Consider the following 18,698-nt stretch of genomic DNA (forward strand, 5'->3'; position numbering starts at 1 on the left):
CAGGTGAGGTATCTAAACAAAATACAGATGTAAAACTAAAGGTTGCAATTTTGCCCAGGTCAAACCGCATTTTGACTCGACTAATATGCAAAACCATAGACAAAGAAATTTATGAACAAAAACATTTATGGCGCAAAAATAAAGAATTACTGGCGGATTGTTTCCCGTAGTGCACAGGTGATAACGGTTAACAGTGTTAAATTTAAACAAATAGTTTTAATTAAGCACAAATTTAACTTACATTGCACAGTGGGGAAAGCTCAGGAGTTCGCTAGGATCGTTACAATATCGAACCCCGTGAAATGCACTGTAAACTTGTCCCCAAGCCCCCCGTAATGTTCAACAGATATTGTGTATTAATGCTCATTTCAATGCAAACCTATATAGGCCTACGCACTTCAATACTCAACGAAGGTGCAGACTATTCATGAGTTGCAGTATTAAACTCTCTCACCCACTGTATTCTCCTAGCATGTCTCCCAACGATTACAACCTTTTTTGGTATCTCAATCACTTCCTAGTAGGATAGCTTTAAATAAAGACCACTGATTAACCTGGTATTGGATGTTTCACTCTTTTACCTTTGGAGTTGACAGTCATCGGTTGGACATTTCACACGCAAATACCTAATATTAACAACGTTTCTTCTATAATTTCGTAATATTGTATTATTCCTTTGTATTATTCATTAGCTTGGTTAGGCTTGTTTAAACACTTTTCTCTTTGCACCTACTTATTACCTATACCTCAACGTTGAATAAAAATATACTAGCTCTCACCGGGAATCAAATCCAGAACCAATGCACTTGAACCATTTGGTCACAACAAGGCACATTTGAAAATATATTTTAAGAATGTATAGGGATGAAACGCATTGAATTTTCTCGCTCGAATTTCTTAAACTGACTGCAGCTATTACTGAACATTTATTTGGGAAATGCGAATAAAATAATGTGTTTTGGAAAACTTTGTTCGAAGCAACTTACGTCCAAAAGTAAATTACCCATGGGTCATATTTCTGTTAGAAATAACGTACACTATATATTTGAATTATTAAGGAAATTATTGTATGTGAACTATGAGCAAAAGCGTCTGAGTACTTTCTGAAAAAATCGCCAAAAAAAAAAGTCATCCCCAAGAATAAAATATCCCTTTTCAGGACAAACAAGTCATGCTATTTATGAAATACGGACAAAATTGCCTGAATCGTTCTCGACAAAATCGTAGGGTAAAACTTGCTCTGAAAAGTAATATAGCACTTCTAGCTTTTTAGGATGATTGAATTATACCATATCGTTAGTTTATTTATGTAACATTTATTTATGAAATATGAACAAAATTGCGTCAGGCGTTAATGGGAAAAACGTCGGAGAAGAGTAAACTAAGAGTAAACTACCCCTTCTGAATGTTTACAGGGCGAACGAGTTGTGTCATATTGTTAGGTTATTAATGATACATTTATTTATGAAATGTGATTGAGAAAATTGTTAATCCCATACAGTAAATTACACCTTATGTAATTTTTCAGAGCAATGATTCATACTGCGGTGAAGGGTTATTAATAAAATATATATTTGTAAAAAAATAAGCAAAATCTTTACAGCTGTTTTTGAGACAATTTAATTATTTTAAATTTTCATCCTTCAGTAAACTACCCTTATTGTTAGGCGTTGGAGAATATACCGTAGAATTCGAAACGATAAAATGTTACAAAAACTTCATGTCTAGAATTCGGTCCAGATACGTCGAACAGTATGGCCTCTATTTGAATGCATGTAAAAGCGTGACGAACAGAGGGACAGACATCAAAATCACTTTTTCGATATGTGGGGGCGTGAAACTTGAATTCATTAAATCTCAAATTCGATTTTTATCACTATCACTACAATTTATTCTTTCGTCGTTCGAACGTGAAAATGAATAGGGATACATTGTAATCCCTAAAATTTAATGAGTTACGTTTAATGTGTTGCCATGCTAGAGAAAAAAAGCTTATGCCTGTTATATCATTTTAATATCAGTTTTTCACGCTACTAATAATGTAGAAATATGGTATGATTATCGTTCAAATTAATGCTATCTTTTGGAAATATTCGTGTTCCACATACATAGATCTGTATAATTTAGTTTCGTTCAACGAAATCATTCTTTATTCTTTACACAGACTTATGTTTGCATTTTTTGCACTTGTGGATATAAAAAAAAAGGAGAGAGAGAGAGGGGGGGGAGAAAGTCAATACTCTAAAAAGAAAAAAACACAAGCACACATCATACACACACAAACGATAATTTGACATCAGCTTTTTCCTTTCTTCCTTTTTTTCATGACAACAAGCTATTCTAACATTCGATGTAACGTCATGTCGATGTAACAAGGGGTAAAACTGGAAAGACTTTCAAGGTCACGTATGTTCTTTTTCCTGTTCCTGACACACAAATCCGAAGTGAGTTGTCTGCTGTTCAAGAACGGGCAGGGGAGGTGTAACATAAAGACCATAAACTAAAAACAATCGATGTTTACAATAGTACACGTATTCTAATACTGAATAAATACGTCGATTAAAGGATACTATCAATAAGTTATTTCCTTATTATATTGTTTCGGTACGTATTAACATCAAAATTATACACTTCCTATAATGTTTTGCAAATATATATATATATGGGATGGGATGGGATGGGATTCGATCTGGTGTCAAAATAATAAAATAACTGCTAGTCCGCCACTCTATCCACCTAACCACGGAGACTGCGTTTTGTTTGCTCTCTTTTTCTTAACAAATAATGCTCATAACCATGGTGCGTATCGCTTCGAACCTTAAGATAAGAGTTTTTTTTTTCTATTCAATTCTATATTTTCGTACGACATCTTAGTTACAGGAGCTAATTTATATTTGGCAAACCATCTAGATACTAGGATTAAACCAATAAATTCAATATTTTACTCTACTTTCCAGTTCCTTCCGCCAGTTCGTTCACTGCCTATTGTCAATTTCCCTTCGCAGTCGTGCTCTGCTGCTGAAGAATACCTCGAAAACATAATTGCCAGTATACACAAAACAGAGCGTAATTTTTATTTATTTATTTATTATTATTATTATTATTATTATTATTATTATTATTATTATTATTATTATTATTATTATTATTATTATTTGCTTATATTTTTATTATTTTATTATATTTTTTGGAAATATCTCCTTAGATGGATAGCTTTCTATTATCTCCACATACTAATAACAGAATTTTACTCATAAAAGTAAGGAAAATGGAATAAATGCGAAAAATCGTGAGTTACAGTATACGCGCTTTTGTTTTTGTTTGTTTGTTTGCGCATGTGGGTACATGAGATCGAATTTTGAAAACCCTATAGAACCTCCTAAAAAGACATTATTATTTTTGGTAATTTTCTTGTTATCTTCAGAAACCTATGAGCATGCCAAACTTTGAATTTGTATTCAATTTGAAGTAATCAAACTTTTAAGTTTTTCATCTAAAAGTAGCCCCATTTACATAACATGGGAATTTTTTCCCCTTAGTTCCCCTAGAAATTAAAAATACCCATTTTTGACAATTTTCTCTGGATTATTTCCAAGAGGCTGTGCAGATGTAAATTTCATCGTTGTAGTCCTACTGGAAGTGTCTAATAATTTTTGGGTGTAGAAGGTGTGCCACTTATAAATAACACGAGGAAGATTTTTCAGTTCTCCATAATACTCCACTAAAGTTGGATTGTTTGTTTGTTTTGTTTATTTGTTGAGATTTACTTAGATAACGTTATGAAAAACCTGCAGTTATATCAAATTTTAAGCTTTTATTCAAGTTCTAATTACCTAAAAACATGAGATCTGATGTTTAAAAATGTCCATTTAAATAACACGGGGATTTGTTTTTCATTCTCCCTTTTTACTTTCTGAATATGTAAACGATATACTTTTTACAATTTTCCTGTTAGTTTGCTTCCTAAAGGTACATGCATACCAAATTTCAACTTTCCACGTCCACGGAAGTGCTCGTGATTTTAAGTTTTTGTTGCTTAATATATTATTGATAACATGTCACTACAATATTTTATTTTGAAGAAGAAAAAAATGAATTCAGAGACGATTAAATTCCATCAATAGACAAGCAATGGCATGTAAGTACTTTACTTTATGGACTATATCACGAAGCCTTTGCTGTTTCCCATCTCTGCCTTTATAATCATACGCCACCTATAGGTTTGGATTATTTACTACTCAATGTCTGTTTTCAACTTTTATCTTCTATTTTATCCTTCTATCTGACTTCTTTAGATGCCAATTATGTGTTTGTTTAGTGGCAGATTCCTTATATATATATTCTGTGTTATTCACTCACAGAATGGAGGAAAGATGTATTTCCCTGTGTAGAGACCTGTAGGAATTGGGAAGGGTCTAGGGTTAATTTTTTGTACTCAAACTATCGAAGACTGTCTATATTTTTGTGACCAGAAATGTATCTGCAATCATATATATTATTTTCCAGTCCGCCGTTGATGGGTACAACGTTTGCGTTTTTGCGTATGGCCAAACAGGTACAGGAAAAACGTATACAATGGAAGGAAAACTGGAGGATTATGATCAACGCGGTATGATTCCTAGGTCAATGGATCTTATATTTAGTTCCATATCAGATCTTAGTTCTCAGGTAAGCATTGATTATTTAGTTTCTTGCTTTGCATTTAATACATATACTATTATTTTGTTGGCTGTGTTTAACATTTACTGTTATTACAGTGTTAAGTAACCATCTTATTTGTTTTTAAAGTTCGTACCTTTCAATATAGCACAATTTTCCTACGTAAAAGCAACTAAGAGAGTTGTACATTTTGTCAGAACCAAGGAAATACGTATTTAATTCGTGATGATAATATGTTGCAAAACAATTTAAAAATGTATGTGTATGTCCTTATCAAATTAATGGAAACTCCTAAGAAAACTGGAACCTTGCCAGATTATTATGACTAATGTCCGAATTTGTATGTAATTACATATTTTTTCCTTCATATGTAGGTTCCTCAAATCCTTAAATGTTTGTGATTCACACCTGTAGGGTGCTTCAACTCAAATTTAATATTACATATTTCTATGGTTTCTACATATTTTTTACATAAAACTGTCTTAAAATTTTGCGTTTACTGAAATTTTAATTTAAAGTAAAAAATAATAAATAAACTCTCCAACTGTGCAAGGCTTGCATCTAGATTCAGTTTTATCATGTCTATCTTTTCGTTACTTGTTCGAAAGAGAAATAGCCCTCTTTTCAAACCATGTTTCGCAGAATTTTCGCCGACAACAAAAGAAATATAAGAAGTAACAAGTAAAAATCCTCCCTCCTGGATACTTTAGCAGCGCCCTTTATTCTCAACTCTGGAGGAAGACAGATCACGTGCCTGACAGGCGACTGGCCAGGAAATTCCTAAAATGAAGTCTATTTGGTTGTTATCGGAGGTCGGACGGGGCAAAAGATGAAAGCAAATCCTGCAATTCAAGTTAAAACTGTATACTAGTGTGCTTCCGGGAATTTACTGCAAAGAGTTCGTTCCAAGAAGCTGGCGACAATGGCAATATCATAGCAGGTAGTCTAAGCTTTCAAAGAACTTCGCTTGTTTAACCGAAAGACAGGAGGACAGTACTCTAGAATTGCAGTTGCAAAACGCACGTATTCTGTATTGACCGTCGAAGTTAGAAATGGCTCCGGTTGCCTCAACTTTATCCGCGAAATTGCGATCGTGGGTAACTATCGATGATGCGTTTACTACGGACGGTAAAGTGGTGTTGTGCCAAGTGTGTGATGAAAAAAAAATTGGATGTTTAATGAAATCTCAATTAGAACAAATGTACGAAGTGCACTCCATGCAAGAAATAAAAATTTGCAAACTGAGGGAAAAAAAAAAAAAAACAAGTACTCTTGACACAAATGCATCAAGATACTTGAGTGAGTAAGTTTTTCAATGACTTCTGCCAAGCAATGATAGCAGCAAACATTCCTTGGAACAAAGTTCAAGTGCCAAAATACCGTGCTTTTCTGGAGAAGTACTGCGGGCGTCGAATTCCTGACGAATCCTTTCTTTGAAAGTGTTAACTCGAAGTTTGTTATAGGGAAGCTATAGATACCATTAGGGCAGAAATAGGTAGTTCATATATATTTGGATTTCTGTGGACGAAACAACAGACTTTTTGGGACGTTGTGTAGCAAATTTAGTGATTGGAAAGTTAAGTGAATATGCTCCATCTAAATGCTATCTTATTGCGAGTAAATTGCTAGGACGCACGAATCATTTCACGATTGCTCGCTCTAAACGATGGTCTTAGTGTTGTGGCCGGGAGGAGTTCAGGAAGAAAAAGTCCTTGTTCTCTATACAGACAGTGCAGCGTACATGTTAAAAGCGGCTAGAGCACTTACAGTTTTTTTTTTTTTTTTTACCCTCACTTAATTCATTTCACCTGTATGGCCCATGCTCTTTAGTGTGTTCTGAAGAGATGAGAGAGAACTTTTGCGAAGTAAATCAACTAATTTCTTCCACGAAAAAAAAAAAAAAAAAGTTTAAGGCGCCACAACGTGTTCAAGTTTACAGAGATCAACTGCCAGACGTGCCGCTTCCTCCGGAGACTGTGCTAACGCGATGGGGCACTTGGATACAGGCAATACATTTCTACAATGAACATTTTCGAAAAATTAATCCTGTTCATTCATTTCCATCAGAGTCTGCTGTTTCAGTTGGCATTGCTCAGAAACTGTTTAATGACTCAAAAGTAGCGTGTGATGTCGCATACATAGACAGCAATTTTGGTTGGCTACCTACAAGCATTAAAAAGCTAGAGACTATTGGGCGGCCTTTTTCGGAATCCATGGAAATCATAGAGGATGCAAAGAGACTGCTGCAAGGTGTGTGTGGAGATGTAGGAGAAAAAGTTCGAAAGAAACTAAATGCAGTGCTGGAAAGTAACCCGGGCTACGACAGCCTATTGGCAGTGTGTGAAATTCTCAGTGGTGAAACAAGAACCCCCCTGAAGATATTTTCCCCAACCACATCCCCCTGTTGAAATACGCTTCTGTTACCTCATGTGATGTGGAGAGATCATTCTCTGCATACAAGAATATTTTATCCGATCGCCTACAAAATTTTACTTCTGATCATTTGGAAATGTACCTTGTAACCCATTATGCAACAACACACAGTTGAACTGCAGGCACATCTTTTGTAAGTACTTTATTTCAAATTAAAAATGTTCATTAGTGGAAATATTCTTCAATCTTAGTTCAGCTGACATTGTTTAAAATATATAGGACTGCTTTTCCCTACATGAAATAAATATATATATAAAACAATACATTTCGTCTTAAGTTGCTTTTAGTATTTAAATTTGTACATTGCGTATAATTCATTTCAAGATTGGACCGTGGTGATGGATGCGCATTTAGTGTAAAAGGTTGTAGATTTGAAACGGGACCACACCACACCACATGAGATTTCTGACGTACAAATGCCGTATGCATTGCTTTTCTAGGGGCTTTCTTGTTTTTCTCTAGCCGATCACATCTTCCTTCATTCGCGTCTGATTTTTATTATTCTGCAATCAGTCACGTCAGTGACGTATGGCTGTCTCAGCTGTTCAAGCATTTCACTTCATTGGGGGACTTGCATTAAGCAGGATAAAGTGTAGTAGATTTTCATTTTATTTTCATAATTCGTTTAAATATTGCTTACTCATACGCGTGTTAATATTACGTTTTCATAAATATGTAACATATATAATATTACGTATTCTTATATAATATTACATATTTCTTACATTTTTAAAACATTTTTGTTACATATTTATGTACATATTTAGGGGGTTGATATTACATAAATCCGGACTCTAATTATGACGTTGACCAACCTTTCCCCTCAGAACAGCTCTGGCGTGGGGTGGAATAGTCATAAAACTTGTGAATGATAGAAGTGGAGTATTACACCATTCCATGTGCAGTGTATCACTCATTTCCGTGAAAAAAGATGGAGGCGGAAATTGCGCCGGATTCATGTCTCCAAACTGAACCACAGACGTAAAGTGTATTCAGGTCAGGTATTGGGTGGGCCATGGAGGTGTTCCTCAAACCAGACCGCGCAAGCACCACCTATGTGAATGGGCGCACTATCATCCTAAAATATTTCGTCATTGTCTGGACCATAGGGTGCACATGGTCCCCAAAAATGGTCATATAATCACAGACAATCATGCGACTTTTAAGTGTCAGCACAGAATTCACTAAAAACCGGGATGTTGCGTCCAAATCATCACAGAACGGCCGCCCTGTTTCGCAGTTGGACGAAGACCCAGCAGATCATACGCTTCTTTGGGCGTCCATCACAGAAACACGACTTTTGATTTTAAGGTGACTCGTGATATTTCATCTGATCATATCACCCGTTTATAGTCGTCAGTTGTTCATCTTGCATGTTTGTGGCACCATTGGCGCCATGCTAAAGCATTATGGCCCATTTCCAGCGGTTTCGCCCGAACCTGTATATTTGTCATGCAATTCTCGGCGGAATGTGATTGTTGATACAGGCTCTGGGAGTTACTGCTTAAGTTATTCCGTTATTTGCGCCACAGTCGCACGATGATTAAGTGACAATCTGCTTTAATTTCCTGCGAGACTTGTCACTGATGGTTTTCTTCCGACAACCCTTCTTCTTAACTCATGTAGTTTTGTAGATCGTCATCACTGTGGACACTGCCTGGCGACACAACTATCATACTTGCCACTACCATCATACTAGGAGCGATGTGATTTATGATTCTAAGGTCAGAGGCTACGGCCTCAGTAAAAGATCGGTCGTTCACTCTGAGTGTGGCGCAATGAATCATTAACCCAACAGAGGTCATATTACAAGATTACAAAAGGATACTTAGAAATTAATTGCCCGCCGTATTGTCAAATTATACACATGTATAGTAAGTTAAATACCTAATAAATATTTATAAATAAAGTGGGCCACACGGATGGCGATAGGAGACACCTCTCGTACATTAAAGGAGAGGAGTTCAAACACATCCCGATATCAGTAGTTACATCAAGGGAGGCGGACGAAACAATAAGGTATGAGTGCGCCTCGTCAGAAATGAGAGGGTTCAAGCAAATGGGCAATTAAAGGTGGAGGGAAGTTGAACGACCAAACAGTTAGAACGATCATTGTAACTCAAATAAATTACTAAGGCTTAAAGACTCTTCATTTATATACCAAGTATTAAGCCAATTGAGGAAGCGACTCACCTTGGTCAATTGAAATATTACATCAAAAACACAAGATTGATAGCCGCAAGGATAGAAAGACGGTAACTTTGAGCTAAAAAGGAGAATGACGAACACATGAATTACACTAAGAGGCACTCTCCTACCAAAGCCCTCTTACACTATTCACTAGCTACACACAACACAACTGCGAATCAAATTACAACACTTTATCGTGGGTGACGAAATTAACTCACTCACTAACAGAAAATTGGAAGCGATTCTTGAAGACAGAAAATTGGAAGCGATTATTGAGAGCCCGAGCGGATTGGCTGAAAGATATTAGTTCTTACCTGTAGGTGTATGCAGAGGAGAGGTCAGCCACATGTGTCTTAGTCGAGACAGAATCTTGACATACCTTGTCCAAAAGATGTCCCTCAAAAAGGGGGAGGGGGGCAGAAGTCCCCAAGAACCAGCAGGACTGCGATACTAGTCGACTTGTAGAGTCACTCTCGCGACGATTCACCGTAAGGTGGCTTACCACTTAATTCGCAGTGTATGGTCCGAGTGGAAGCGTTACCTAACGAATTTATGAAGAGGTTTGGGATTTTCTACCGGTCTGTTGTAGCAACAAGAATATTAACAGCAGAACAAATGTGTTGCGAAATTTGGTTTATTGTTAGAGTTCAGTTTCTTTACAGGCCGTAATGACAGAAGTTCTAAGGATCACAGGTAAATCACAAAATAAGATCAAAGTCACAGATCAGTGATTTTAAATGTAGGTGTGGCATTTCGAAAGATATCAAAGTCGACATAAGGAACATAGTCCCGCTTTCAAAGATAGTAGGTGCGGAGAGAAATGATTTAATTTACGAAATAGTTCAGGTTATTTAGGGCGATAGTGAATAAGTGTACAACAGCCCTCTGGGTGATCCAAAGGAAAAATGTATTACTTACAGTCCAAACGCAATTAGAAGTCCAATTTCCAGAGGTGAGCGTGGTAACGGTCATCACGCATGTATTGAATTGACACACACTTTCCAGTTTTTCGTACTTCACTATACATAACACAAGAAGTCCAGGAGTAACAACCATAAGTAGACGAACATGCCAAGACATGGCATAGTCTGACGTATCGATTAAGTACCTAAGTAACTTAACTTTGCAAGAAGTGCAGAGGCCTGCCTCCCGTGGAGGGGGAGGGACTGGAGCATGGGTTATGTGCTCATCGCGTAGTCTGGAGGTAATGAACATCAAGAGATCTCATTCCCGAGGTTTTGTGTATATCGAGTTTGGGTGTGTCAATATTGCATCAGATTGTGCAATAATTAGAAAAAATTCTTTATAAGTTGATTGGTTGCTGGCGAAGTAATGGTTTGAACCACTTGGTGAACTCTGATTGGCTAGGGGCGATCTCATACTATTTATGATAGGCGCGCGACGATTCTAATGGCTGATAGTTCTACAATGCACATACCCTCACTTGGTAAAAATAAAATAAAAAAAGAATACAGACATGGGCTCCAACTACAGCCAGTTAAGATTACACAACATTATTCAAAAAAAGGGGTGGTACATAGTCACCACCAGTGTTCGGTTCAAAGGTCAGTTTAGCAGCTGCGAAAGTATGAAGTCAGCGCTAAATATAGAATCTGAGTTAACACCAGGAGTAATACTCTAAGAGGGTTTGGTAACATTAATGTCAGACAGATGATTCACCGTATAACAGAGAAGTTACTTCAAAAGGGGGGGGGGGGGAAGAGAGAGAAAAAAGAATCTTACCATATCATAGTTGGTCATAAGGGTTGAGAAGGGTGTCTGCAACGGAAGTGAGGCAGACACTTCTGAATATCTGTCGTCTTTACAAGTGGTTTGAGAAATAAAGTTATTCCACAGAATTCGTAAAAGAAGAAGTTTAAGAATAAGTCTTGGCGAGACTCATATAACAACTGATTTAAACAAATTTGCGTAACGTGTGTAGGGGAGAATTTGTCGTGGATGTACAGGGTGTTTGCAAAAACACCGCAAAAGTTTGATCGAATTTTTAGCCACGACAGCATACAAAGGTATCTGTACACAAATGCTGTTTCCCTGCAAATTGTGATGCGATTAAAACAAAACGAAATTTTGTTCCAACCTGACTACAAACAACCGCAGTAAACCACTATATTAGAAGTTACGGAGTAAGCAGTTGTAGATAAAACACACTACGACGAACAATGCACATAATAAGCACAGAAGAAAAATCCTGAATCAAATACACGCATGGTGCAACTTATTATACTTGCATTATTCACATTCTTAGCTTCTACATACTTGCACAAAGGTTAAGAAAAAAAAAAGAATGAAACAAGAAAAATAACAGAAAATTGAACAGTCATCACACGTAGGTCCAGTCGTTACTCCGCCATCTTGCCGAATGTTCACTTTTTCCCCGCTCATGGGTCCTGAACCCAGGCATAAAATGAAGTCTCAGAACCCCTCATGACATACGAATTTTTATTCGTTTCCGCTGCACATGTACTCTTTTTGGTTGGAGCATTATCATGACTGAGAATACGTTATCAGAATAGTTCCCACGGGTGAGGTTCAAATGTGAACAAAGAGTGCATTATAACGTCAAATAAAAGAAAACGCAGAAATGAAACGAAATGCACTTCTTCAAGTCCAATGCATAAAATAAAATGAATATCCTCGAAATTAGTTCATAATAAAGTTCACTATAGATTCACCGATTGTCCTTTTCTGTAGGGTACATTTTCTATGCACCCTTATGACCAGGTTTGTAAAGGAAGCTATTTCGATTAAAGCAGCTACTTCCGAAGACCTTATGAAAATATGTCGAAATAATGGTACTAATGATATCTATTCAACAAAACATGTTGATGTGGGTTTTGCAACTCGGAGAGCTTTAAAGTCAGAGAAGTTAACTGAACTTGATATCGTTTGTTTTTGTAAAGACTGTTTACATATTTAAACATGTCTGTGCAAGAACATTTATTGTAAGTTATCGTTGAAATAGACTCAGCTATAATGCAGCATATCCTCCAAATTCAGCCTTAGACAAGAAAATTAGCAGGAACAAGTAAACGTGGCATTAGATGACCTTGTGGAAAAGTGTCATTTTTTTTTAATCTTTCTGTAGATGAAGTAAAGCGACCTTTCAATAACATTTATTCTTAAGAATTTGTTACAATGAGTAATGTTGACATGACTGACAATTACTTGAATCATTTATGGTTGTCTGTCCGGTAATACTACTATCATCGAACTTTTTTTATTGTTCGTTGAGAAGATTCTAATGTTTATCACATGGAAACGCCTTGGTTACGTGGAATACCTTGGAGATAATTTGCTCGAAGAGTCTTTAGTTTCAACAGAGATTATCACATTCTACAACTAATTCATTCAGCAAGAAAGAAATATCAGCAGGGAAGAAGCTCTCTAGAGAAAGAACATAACGGCTAAAGCTGAGAAAATTTGTTTAAAAGGAAGAAAACAAACAAAGAAAAAGAATTCGTAAGAAATTAGCAAGAGAAATTAAGGAAGATGATAAATGAAGAATTTAAATAAAACAATCCAGTAATATAGTATAAGATAGTAGGCGCAAATGAATCATCGATTTCTAACCTTTATTATAACTACTTGTCTACAGCTGTTACTTATAAATATATTTCTAAATATTTGTACATTACGAAAACACTTCTTCCACGTATTCATTTATCTAATAGAGAATGGCAAAACATTATATGTGCATATGTAAAGGCAAGCAAATTAAACCTTATGCCCATGTCCGTGGCCAATTCTCTTGTGTTTTGACGTGGATCACGGTAGATCAAGTCTGAAATGGTTCTCATCAAAATGGGATGGGCAACCAGAACATGGGCATTGCTCAGTTCAAAGCTTCCACTTTGGGAACTGTTAAACCACTTCTGGGTGGTCTTTTCAACAGTATCATCCTCTCTATACACTGTACACAGTTATCTGGATCCTTCTGTGGTACCAAAATCTTTCTTGAACTCGTACAAAAGAACATATGGGAGATGCTACCTGTATTTCTTTTCAACTTGACGCTACGTACTTCAGACCCCAGAAACCAAAAACTGATTAGTCCATTAAACCCACAAGTGTGCTACAGCTACAATTAATAGTTTTCTACAGCAGTCCCTTCATCACTGACATCTTGCAAAAAATCTGAAAATGAGCGGCACAAATTAATGAATCAACACAATGGTTTATTGAATACACTTATAAATAAAATTGAAGTGATAGAGAAGTGTTTTATGGGACCACCCTGTTATCAAATGAAGAAGTATTATTGATTACATAATTATTAGTTAAGTTTTTGGGGAGTCCAAGCTCTAGTACAGAGAATGTAATTTAGTGATAATTTTTTTATTCAAATGGTGTTGGTCATCATATATTATAGTGAATATTGTTTTTAAAATATAGGAATTAGAAAAAGATGAAATCATACGTCCTACGATTATGTCGGCCAGGCTAAATGGGACGGTGATGATAAGAAATGAATGAAATGGTGAAATAAAGAAAGTGAGAGGAAATTGGATAACCCCCCGAAAAAACTCACGCACATGGTGTTTGTCGACCACAAAGTTCACTTGGCGCGAACTGGGATTGAACCAAGGACCCCATGCACCAGAGGTGAACGCTCTACCACTGAGCCACCGCGGCCCCTATATAAGAATTAGTGCTGAATTATAGTGTAAGGATCGATCGAGATTAGTTGCACTAAATTCAGAATGTGAAACACTTAAGAAATTTCACAAAATCTTATAATAATTTAGACTGAATATATATTTTAAAAAAATCAATGTTTAGTATCAGAGCATTAGCCACATAGATTAAACTGTTTTAATTTATGATAAGGAATCGGACTGGCAATCTTGATTTTAATTGTCATTATGTGTCTTCGGTAGTATATTTTAACCAATTTCGAATGTTTGCCTGGTGGATGTGTGATTTTGAAACATTAATTCTTTTAAATGAAAATTAAATGAAATTTGAATTTGCATTGTTCTGAAAATAGTCTATTAACAAATTGACTATTTTGATTTTAATCTTAAAATTTAAAAATCAGATTAAAGTTTGGAAATTTGAACATAAAGATAACCAAGGAAGTTCTTCGCTTTTTGTGGAGGTCTGTGTTCAATTGGCATCAGACCGTGAGTTGAATGCGAATGGAGATAAGGCGAAGGTCAGTTGTTGGTGTAAGTATATCCTTGCGACAGTTCAATTACACCGTGAACTTGCGTAAAGACAGAGTGAACATGGATCTCCACAGAGTGTCATAAGGGCTTGTATGTTGTACGAGTTCAAACTGGGATCAAACGCCGCTGCAACAGGGCGGAAGATAATGTCAGGTCTTTGGTGAGGGCGTCGTGACTACGCGGACAGCACAACGATGTGGTTTAACAAGTTTAAGGCCGGTGGCGAAACACTCGAAGACGCACCACGTGCCAGAAGACCAACACATGTACAAAATGATCTTTAGGCAGCAGTTGAGGCGAACAGTGGTCAGACATGTGAGCAATTGGGACTACAATTCAGTGTGAATGGAGAAACCATTCGGCAGCACCTCCATCAACTTGGGAAGCATTACAAGTTGAGTGGAGGGTCCCGCATGTTTTGACTCCAGGCCAGAAGGCAACGCGAGCAGACACTTGTGTTTCTTTGCTGTCTCGTCTGAGGAAGGATCCATTTCTGGACAGGGTGTTGACACGTGATGAGAAGTGGGTCCTGTACGAAGCTCCACGGCGCCGTCATCATTGGTGTTAGCGTCTCATGACCCGGTTCAAAACACCGAAACCAGCACTGCACCAGAAGAAGGTCCTCCTGTGTGTTTGGTGTACTGCTCGCGGTATCGTGCATCTGGAATTGCTACTAGCTGGTGAGAGCATCAATGCAACTGTGTACTATCAGCAGTTGAGCCGTATTCAAGAATAACTCAATTCTCTGGAGCCAGCACTTCTGAATCGCAAAGAGGACTCCTGTTACATTACAACGCAAAGTCTCACGTGGCTAGGATGACCCTAGACACCATTCTAAGCGTTGGATGGGAAACACTATTGCATCCACCATACTCCCCGGACATTGCACCGTCTGATTATCACCTGTTCCATTCCTTGGACAATCAACTTAGAGGACGCCAGTTCAAATCCGTAGTAGAGGTGCAAAATGCACTTGATATCTTCGCTTCACGGTCCACCAAGTTGTACCGCGATGGAATCTATGGCTTTCCAGAACGTTTGCAGAAGGTCGTCGATGCTGATGGGGATTATTTTTGATCTTCCAGGTACGTCTTAAGGTGACATATCGATGTTCGAAGGTAGTAGGTGAAAAAGCGACAGAACTTTTTTGGTTACCTTCATAGTTTACTCTTCTGACAAGGACCTTAATTTGTGTAGTTTTGACAGTGACCGTATATTTCTTTATAGACAATACTCTTCTGGTCTATTGTAAATCATTATGTATTGGTTTTTACAGTGCTGCTTTTTGCCGAAGATATATTCGTAGCACTGAAAATAAAGCTATTATTTTATTTAACATAAATTTCTTACTTATAATTTTAGGGCTGGACATACAAGATTAGTGTATGTTTCTTCGAAATCTATAATGAGACAATAAGGGATTTATTGCGGACACCAAGTAGCCAGAACATAGAAAAGTATCAAATCTGGAAGAGCTCTGAAAGTGGAGAGTATTATGTGACCAACTTACATGTAAGCAATATTTATTTAATATTATTTATATAGTTAGTTTTCGAAGCTTTTGTGTATATATACCGATGGTGATCAGAACAATAGAAGCACCTGGAGTTTGAGGTTCTTAAGATGGCTGGATTGACAGTGGTCAGGCGGAGACCGGAGACTGTTGGTGGAATGTGTTATGTAAAACTCTGTACTACGTGAGGACCAGAAAACGACAGTGTGCGAGAACTGAGAAGACTGTGACTTCTCTCATTTCGAAAGGTGGAAAATTGTTGGCACTCGTTCATGTGGTACAAGAAGCGCGACGAAAGTGGCAAGCGTCTTGTGTGTGTCGCGAGGGATAGTGTCCAAGGTGATGACGATCTACAAAACCACATCGACGAAAGGGAACAATGGTCGGAAGAAAACTCTGAGCGAAAGGTACCACCGAGCACTAAAGCCGATTGTCACTCCATCATACGACTGCCGATTGTTACGAGTTATATGACATGGACATAGCAGTCGGGCTTCATGGGCGAAACCACTGATAAGGAACCATAACACTTCAGCACGACCCCAATGGTGCCGCAAACATACAATATTTACCGCTGATGACTAGAAACGTGTAATATTATCGGATGAGTCATCATTCACCTTAATTCAGAGAACAGGCCATGTTTGTCTGTGGCAGACATCCAAAGAAGCGTATGATCTGCTGTGTCTTTGCCCAATCATGAAGCTATGGATATCAGTGTCTTGGTTTTCAGTGGGCCCTGTGCTGACACCGGTCACGTCACTGTTCGTGACTGTCGTCATTTTAGGGGACCATATGCACACTATGGTCCAGATGTTTCCAGACAATGGTGTCATATTCCTGGACAATAATGTGCTCATTCACACAGATCGTGCTGCTGCGGTATGATTTGAGGAACATCGGGATAAAGTTGAACCCCTCTCGTGGCCCGCCCCACCCCTGATCTGAATAGAATTTAACATTGTTGTCCATTTTGGAGACACGAATCCGGCGCAGATTTCTGCCTCCATACTTTCTCATGAAGCTGGGTGAGCCACTGCACGCGGAATAAAGTAATATTCCAATTGCTATCATTCACGGCCTCTATGACTTCATTCACATCACATCAGGGCTTTACTGAGGGGAAAAAGATGGTTCAACTCCATATTAATCTAGTAAATTGCAGTTTTTGGAGGTGTTAGGCGGAATATGCGGCTTGGTGCTCTCGGAAGCCAATAGATATCACCATTGTCTTGACTTGTGGCAGCTTTCAGCATTATCACTGAAGTTCCCTTTGCGTTGTTGCGATGTAAACGTACTGTCGATTTGCACCACAAAACACATTAACAGTGATGTCAATCCAGCACAAAGTTAGTTTTTTCAAATGGCAATACGTAAGTTCATTACGTATTTTAAATATACTTGTAAAGGAAAGCTTACAATACCACACGTATAATTCAGTGATGCAAACTAAGGGCTTTACAATATAAACATCGAAAAGCAACCAAACTTTGAAAGTTTGTGCAACAGTAGTTACGTGAGTGAGACAGACGAGGCGATTGACATTCGAAGTAGCTTAGTGTCGAATACTATGAGCATGTGATCTTTTTCATATAAGTAGAAACAAAGTTACAAGGGTTGGAATATTTGCCTTTGTTTGCAAGGTTATATTTCGATAAACTGCTTAAATAATAACTCAATCACATAGTTTGTTTGCAATAGCTGTAAAGATCATAATGCCATTTACAGCAGTTTCGTATCTTAAACCGTTCCGAAGATGAGAGAAACATTGGTAAAGTCTTGAACATTCTTATAACTATGTAATCGCGAGAACTGTTAATTACTACTGCAGAAAACTATTATGGTGTTGTAGAAGTAAAGCAAGATTAAAAAAAAAAAAGTACAAATGTTCCATTTTAAACAGTATAGGAATCTTTTGCAATTATTTCATATCTCCTGAACGGTTTGAGCTATCAAATTGCTGTGAACATTATTTATGATCTTTACGTTTATTGAAAACTATTTGCGCGATTGTGCTATCTAAGCAGTTTTTCGAATTAAAGTCTTCTGAAGAAATTAAGATTTTCAGAACTGATCTGGAGAAATTAAGATTATTATGTCGTCGTAGAGTTGGCCCCATTTTCTTTGAATCTACAGTGAACAGTAGTATGTACCAAGATATCATTACACAGTTTATTCTGCTTCTTGACAAGGATGAACGCGATTGCTGGTTCCAGCAGGACAGCGCCACATATCACACATCTAACGACGCTATGCATTTCTTGCCTAAGGATTTTGGCAAGCGTATCATCTCTAAAGAATTATGGCTCCCACCCCCCTGATTTCTTCTTGTGGGGAACGAACAGGCCACGTACACCGGAAGAACTAAAGACGAACATAACATGAGATTAACATCATCAGTGTACACGTGCTCCGCATCACTGATCAAATAGTATTAAGTCTGTTTTTTGTTAATATTTTGATGTGCGTGACTATTTTATCACTCGTTATTTATTTATTTATATTCCAAATTTGAGATCACTTTTCTTGCGGCACCATGAATGAAATATGTTTGAAAATAGTTTCATCGCATTTAATGTTCTTAAATGAGTATAAAATGTGCAACTAGAAATGTATTGAAATGTGGGCACTTTCACTATTGGCATAAGTGGTAGTTCAAAGGACTCAACTTTGGGGTCATTTTTTTCGTTACTCCATGAACAGATGTTTTAAAA

At 37.3% G+C, this 18,698-nt stretch overlaps 1 protein-coding gene across 5 annotated transcripts in view; it reads left to right on the forward strand.

Moving 5' to 3' along the window:
* LOC145688206 (carboxy-terminal kinesin 2-like) overlaps nt 1-18,698 on the forward strand; it is a 233,128-nt gene that overhangs the window by 164,379 nt on the left and 50,051 nt on the right. For all 5 annotated transcript variants that reach the window (XM_081762093.1, XM_081762097.1, XM_081762094.1 and 2 more), the window contains 2 exons: nt 4,507-4,668; nt 15,834-15,983. In XM_081762093.1, the coding sequence (XP_081618219.1) occupies nt 4,507-4,668; nt 15,834-15,983 (312 nt within the window). The remainder of the gene's footprint in view (nt 1-4,506; nt 4,669-15,833; nt 15,984-18,698) is intronic.

The sequence above is a fragment of the Thermobia domestica genome, chromosome 6 (genome assembly GCF_964235325.1).
Source record: "Thermobia domestica chromosome 6, izTheDome1.hap1.1, whole genome shotgun sequence".
NCBI classification, from domain to species: domain Eukaryota; kingdom Metazoa; phylum Arthropoda; class Insecta; order Zygentoma; family Lepismatidae; genus Thermobia; species Thermobia domestica.